The sequence below is a fragment of the Camelina sativa genome, chromosome 11, assembly GCF_000633955.1.
Source record: "Camelina sativa cultivar DH55 chromosome 11, Cs, whole genome shotgun sequence".
Lineage (NCBI taxonomy): Eukaryota > Viridiplantae > Streptophyta > Magnoliopsida > Brassicales > Brassicaceae > Camelina > Camelina sativa.
In genome coordinates, this window is record NC_025695.1 from 41,394,083 (window position 1) to 41,400,272 (window position 6,190).

Genomic DNA, 6,190 nt, shown 5'->3' on the forward strand with positions numbered 1-6,190 from the left:
CTCCTTGCATGATCCTGAGCTTTTGATTCTGAATCCAAAAGAAAGAGGAAGATTAGCAAACCCATTAAGAAATTTTGTAAACAATCCAATTGATCTATGAGCAATCTTTACCAAAAACACCAACGTTTATGAATTAACATGTATTCAACCTGTTAAATGTAGCCTCAAACTCTAATATAATAGCAAGCAAATCAGCACTATCCCCATCTATCTTGGAAAGGGCAGCAGAGCAGAAGCAACGTGCATAAATACTGTAAATGTTAATAACACTAACTACTTCAAAAGTCTACACTTAGAGTAAGATTTTTACTTCATTTCCAAATCCAACAATGGGCAACGAGAAACATGTTTTGGCATGGAATAACAAGTCTACAAATCAACATCACAAACGAGCACTCAAGTCAATTTAAAACCAAAAGAACAGTCTTTTCAAAACAACGCTACTAAAGGCAATGCGTTCATTATCAAGGCTTTTAAAAATCAAATCATTTGAAGATATCTTACCAGTTTTATCAGAACCACCTTTAGATTTATGATGATCATCACCATCATAAAGCTTGTCACTTTTCCCTTCTTTATACTTCCTATCCTTCTCCTTCTCCCTCTCCCTCTCCTTCTCAGAATCTTTACTCTCCCTTCTACTAGACTCTCTATGCTTCCCATCACTCTTACCACTACTCTTCTTCGTCTCCTCACCATCCCCATCATCTCTCCTCCTACTACTCTTCTCACTAGACGACTTCACCTTCTTCGAACTCTCACCTTTCTCATCATCTTTCCCATTCCACCTATCACTACCACCACTATCACCACTCTTCCCTTTCCTCCGTTTCGACGAAGAAGAAGTATACTCCTCGTAATACTCACCATTAACCGAATCATAATACTCTTTACGCTTATCACCAGAACCAGACTCTTTCGAAACCCTAACACTAGAAGCAATCTCTTCTTTACTCTTCTTCTCCTTCAAACTCGACTCTTTCTCCGAATCAGAATACTCCTTCGCCGCCGCCGCATCCTTATGCTTACTCGATTTATGCCTCGTACTCCTCGGCATCTTCTTCCCCCCCTCACAAATCTCTCACAAAAACCCCCAAAAAAATCGATTTCAAACCCTAAAATCGAGATATTAAAAAAAAAAAACACCAGGACGGAGGTTTTTAGGGGACTTTGGATTTTTGATTTGATCTTACACCGTATATAATACAAAAATAAAAGACTCCGATTAGGTTGATCGCCGCCGCCGGCGAGATTTATAATTGGAGAAATTTACGAAAGAACCACGGAGCGGGAGATATAGAGATAGAGAAGGGGGAGAGAGAGAGAGAGGCTTAATGCCCTTTCAATGTTGAAGAAAACGAGAAACTTTTTTTTTTTTTTTTTTCTTCGGACAAGGGGAAGACTAAAGGGATAATTTAGTTAATGACTATCTTAGCCTTTAATCGTGTGTGTTATTTACGGTTTTATGCCACTGGGGGGTTATCAGATCGAATTTTGCTTTCTTCGTCCGGTTCTTTTTAGTGTGCGCTTCGGTTATTTCCACGTCACACGGTTAAAACAAAAACTGGATACAGCTGGAGCTCATAAGGCCCAGTATAGGCCCAATAGCTATTAAGGCGCAATTTTGAGAGTTTTTTTTGTTAAATGACTATTTTAACTTTTCATCGTGGGTAATAATTACGGTTTATGTAGTTAAGAACTGACAACTAGATCCCCATCAAGGCCCATTAAGGAGGTTGTGGGTTCAATAAGGCCCAAAGGGTGTTTTTTTTTGGTTGGGGATGAGGGAGAGAGATATTTGTAGGAGAAATGGAGTGGCGGAGGTAGACGTGGGTCGACCTCGAGGCGCGATGCCTCAGGCGTACTTCATCACGCAACTCTCACGAGCCACTTTGTATTTGTATACAATTTTATACTGATTTAAGAAAGACCAAATTTTTTTGAATGTGAAAGTTGCCTTCTTCTTTCGTCTCACCACCAGATCCCTCTCTGTTTTTGATCGGTAAGTTTTTGATTCGTGTATAATGATTGTTTGAGGGAGTTATGATGTTCACGTAATCTCTATTTGTATAAAGGTACTGAATTTAATGATTAATTGGGATATAGTATTGGTGGATTTGAGTTTCCTGTAATAGTAATGTCAAACTAGCTGTGTTTGATTTTGGTTTGTGTGTTTGTATTTGATATAAAGTTGATTACTTTTGGATTTTTATGTAGAGGGTTTTTGTGTTGATGGCACTCTGTGGTGTTTGTTCGACTCCAAATCTGCCGAATTTGCAAGTATTGCGTAGCTCCAGCATTGTTGGTTTGAAACGTAACCGTAGTCTATGGCAGCCCACAAGTTCGTTTCGTGCAAAGCCTGTCAAGTTTCGTTGTTCATCTTCCTTAAAACCTTCATCATCTGATGTGGAGGAGACAGACGAGGATGTTGGGAATACTAGTTCTACGGTTTCTGTGGATGATGGATCAGCACATGTGAAGCAGTTCATGTGGTCTGATTTTAAGATTCTTGATCGTGTTAGCATTGGTCATGGCGGCAGGGTATTTAAACCAAGTCTATGTTTTCTTTCTATGTTGGTTTTTTTATTTGTCCCTATGTTTTCAACTGATTGGCTTTACTTCCTTTTTGCAGGCGGATGAGCTTGTGTTTGAAGCTATAGTTCAGGTTCCAGATAGGTCAGTATCTACTTCATATGTATTTCAAGATTTCAAGATGATGATTTCAGTTCAGGGCTTCATCTGTGGTGCTTCAATTTCACAGCCCTTTGTTTAACCAAGGAGTTGTCCTTCGGAAATTGAATACCACTCGAGCTCAAAAAAGGGGAAGAAGAGCCATTGAAGTTCGTCCCTCCCATTTCAGTTTCTTTTGTTGCTTATTGCAATCTTTTCAGTATGTTAACCAATTTTTTACTACTCTTTCAGGTATTGAAAAAGCTAGTTCGTCGTAGGCTTTTGTACCATTCTTACTCAATGCAAGTTCACGGTTATATCTTCAATACCTTGAGCGATGATCCGTACTCATTTACCCTCGTACATGGGGTAAGTGCCTCAAAATGGTGCAGGTATACGGTTTGGTTTAGTCAAAGGTTTCTACCATTCATTAATCTTTATCTCTTCTTGTAGTGCCATGGAAGTTTCTCGATTAGGCACTGGCTTCAACAATCTGATTGGCTTCCAACATTAGAAGCTACTCTTGCATTGGATGAAGAATCCTACAGAAGGGTGGGAGATGATACAACTGGAGGGCCTGCAGTTTCAAGGCAATTAAGACTAATCCGTATACTAATGAGAGATATTTTAATCGGAGTATGCATTGTCTCCTTCAAACAAGCATAGTACTTATTTCTTTTTGTCATGATTTTCTTAACATTTCTCTATTGGTGGTCTTTTACTTGAAGGTCAATTACTTGCACAGCCATGGTCTTGCTCACACAGAACTGAGACTGGAAAATGTGCACATTAGTCCTGTGGATAGACATATCAAAGTTAGTATATACTTTCAGTAGTGAAGTTTAAGCTAGCTTATTGCTTAGTTACAGTATGTTTCAGTTCTGTCAATTAATTTCAAGTTTGTTTTTTCAAACTTATAGGTAGGGATTCTCGGAAATGCTGCTGACTTTTACGGGGATGGTGCAAGTACTAGCAGCGCTTACGGTACAATGGACAGAAGACAAATGATGATAGCATTCGACATGAGGTATTTTGAGAGAGATGGTAATTATAGTTCTGTTTGTTTACATTACTAAGCCTAATTTTACATTTTCTTTATGGTCAAAGATGTGTAGGATTCATGATGGCAAAAATGGTACTTCAAGAACTGATGGATCCATTAATCTTTGCGAAATTGAAGTCCTTCCTGGCAAAGGTATTTAACTGGGCTGCAGAGTGATGAGTTTGATGTTATAAACTTATGTTGATTTCCTAATATCCTTCTAAATGTATATCTAGGGGAATGATCCTTCCTCGCTACGGGAATTCTTTGTGACAACGCTCAATACAAACTCCGAATCTGGAAATACCGGAGTTCAAGTAAGTACTCAGAGCTATGTGCTATCTTCTCAGTATAATTGCTAGTTCGTTCACTCGTCTCAAGATAAAACAGTTGCTTACCATCACCCCGTATTTGCTGTCAGATACTTGATAGAAACTGGGGAGCAGGGTGGCACCTTTTATCTTCATTAATTGCAACCAGACCTTCTAAAAGAATAAGGTAACATAAATAATATTACCAATCTATGGAGGCGTTAAATGGGGTAAGAACTAAGTAGTTACATTGACATAATCTGTTGGTGTTTGGTGCAGTTGCTTGGATGCTCTTAAGCATCCCTTTCTATGTGGACCAAGATGGCGCGTTGCCCCATCAATGGATATCATCAGATGGGGTCTTGGATCAACCGCTGTAAAGATTTCAGAAGAATACATTTACCGCATGCCTCAGGTATATATGAGATATTTTGCTGTTAGTTTAAGAAGTTTGAACCTTTACTCTCAGTCTCCGAACTAAAAGACTATCTTTTGCAGCGCCAAAGACTTGCCCACTTCATTGGACTAATGGAGATGCTAAATCCTTATCCAAAACCAAACGTACGAATTACCACCTCTAATGATCCTTTAGCTTTGATATATTGCACATTTAATTTGTTATAACTAGTGATATCTTGTGTAAACACAGTGTTGGTTGGAGCTTTTACCGGGGCGATGGCGTCTGTTATACTCAACGGGAAAGCACATAGGTCTAACTTTGCGCCAGCCCTCTACACGAGCCTTAATAGGCAATGTTCACTTAACAATAACCCAAGCTTCAGAAGCAGCAAACAACACTTCACTTTCCTTTACCTCTGATATTGGTTTCACTGCCATAACCAGCAAAGACTGGCCACACAACAAAACCGGCGCCACTGGAAAATTACAAACGCTCTCCCAATTCAGACTAGTGGCCGGAAAAAGACTTTATCTCAAAGAAGAAAAAAAGAACATTGGTAAGTTCTCAATGGGCGAACCAGACGCTGAAGAAGGTTTAGCCGAGAAGCTTGAAACCGAGAAATGGAAAAAAGTAGTGCCCTTTAAAAAGTTTCCGTCGAGTCTTCCTGTAGCGAAACTCGTCTCTGGAGAGATTGAAGTCACAATGAGCATGAATGATCGTATAGAATCACCTGAGAACGTGATTGGAGAAGTTAGAAAGCAGATTCCGCAGGAAATGTTTGATCTTTCTAAGCTTGTGTGTGGGACTTATATAGACGGTAGGTTACTTGTACTTAGGTGTGTGAATGGTTCAGCATTGTTGTTTACAAGGTCTAGCTTCAACGATAAGTCTATGTAGCCACTTGCCTCGGTTCTTTATGTATATAACAAAGGATCATTCTTTTTAGAACTAAGACCCTGTAGTCAGTCTCTCTGTGTATGTTGTGGTAATGTTTGCTTCTTGATTGAGATTGTAATAAGAGCCTTATTAGTAAAAACAAAAACAAAAAAAGCCCAAGATTTTAATATGGTATCATCAAATCATGAAGATACCATTTCATGATTGAAACAGAAACACAATGATTTGCAAGACATCTGTCGACTGTCTAAAGATTCGTCCTGAAGTATCATTTATATTCTAATAGAAATGGTATTTCGTACATTTTTATTCATTTTGTAAAGATGAGCATCCACAAAAACAAAGTATCATAAGAATTTTTTAGGTTGGATCGAATTTTTATTTTCTTTATAATATGCTTTAACTTTTTCGTCCATATCCTAATGAGGTTTGGAGATTTAAGATAGAAATGATACAATGATTTCGAATATTTTGGGAGTATATATATGTTATTACTTTTACTGTTTAAAATTTGATAAGCTTATCAAATTTTCAAAAAGGAGAATATGTTTTGTCTTTTACAGTGAGCAGTAAAGAAACACGTGTTGTAGAAGTCCACCTAACATGGCCGAGGGGACATGATTCTTGATTTCTTTTATAGTATCGAATAGGCCTAAATAATAATACCTGAATTCGTTTTACTATATGTATTTAAATGGACAAACAAAATTAACCTTAAATCATACTATAATAAATCAAATGCAAAGTTTTAAATACAGCCCTAAAACTAAACCAACATAAAACAGAGTACTAGTAATAAACAAGAAAAAATACACAATAACAAAGACACAAAGTTCCAAGAAATGCAGTTTATATAGTTAAATTATAAGA

At 37.8% G+C, this 6,190-nt stretch overlaps 2 protein-coding genes across 2 annotated transcripts in view; one reads left to right on the top strand and one right to left on the bottom strand.

The window, feature by feature from the left end:
* The window catches only part of LOC104725860 (uncharacterized protein DDB_G0283697), a gene marked incomplete in the record, with an annotated part of 3,406 nt that extends 2,031 nt beyond the window's left edge, over nucleotides 1-1,375 (bottom strand). Inside the window, 1 exon segment of the mRNA XM_019232875.1 lies at nucleotides 597-1,375. Coding sequence (XP_019088420.1) covers nucleotides 597-1,057 — 461 coding nt within the window.
* Nucleotides 1,803-5,393, top strand: LOC104725862 (probable plastid-lipid-associated protein 14, chloroplastic). The gene is made up of 14 exons (XM_010444606.2): nucleotides 1,803-2,002; nucleotides 2,218-2,541; nucleotides 2,633-2,676; nucleotides 2,762-2,840; nucleotides 2,923-3,039; nucleotides 3,124-3,306; nucleotides 3,399-3,485; nucleotides 3,591-3,697; nucleotides 3,778-3,865; nucleotides 3,949-4,029; nucleotides 4,134-4,210; nucleotides 4,303-4,438; nucleotides 4,522-4,584; nucleotides 4,673-5,393. Exons 2-14 carry the CDS (start codon nucleotides 2,233-2,235, stop codon nucleotides 5,318-5,320), a joined length of 2,019 nt encoding a protein of 672 aa, XP_010442908.1. The 5' UTR covers nucleotides 1,803-2,002; nucleotides 2,218-2,232; the 3' UTR covers nucleotides 5,321-5,393.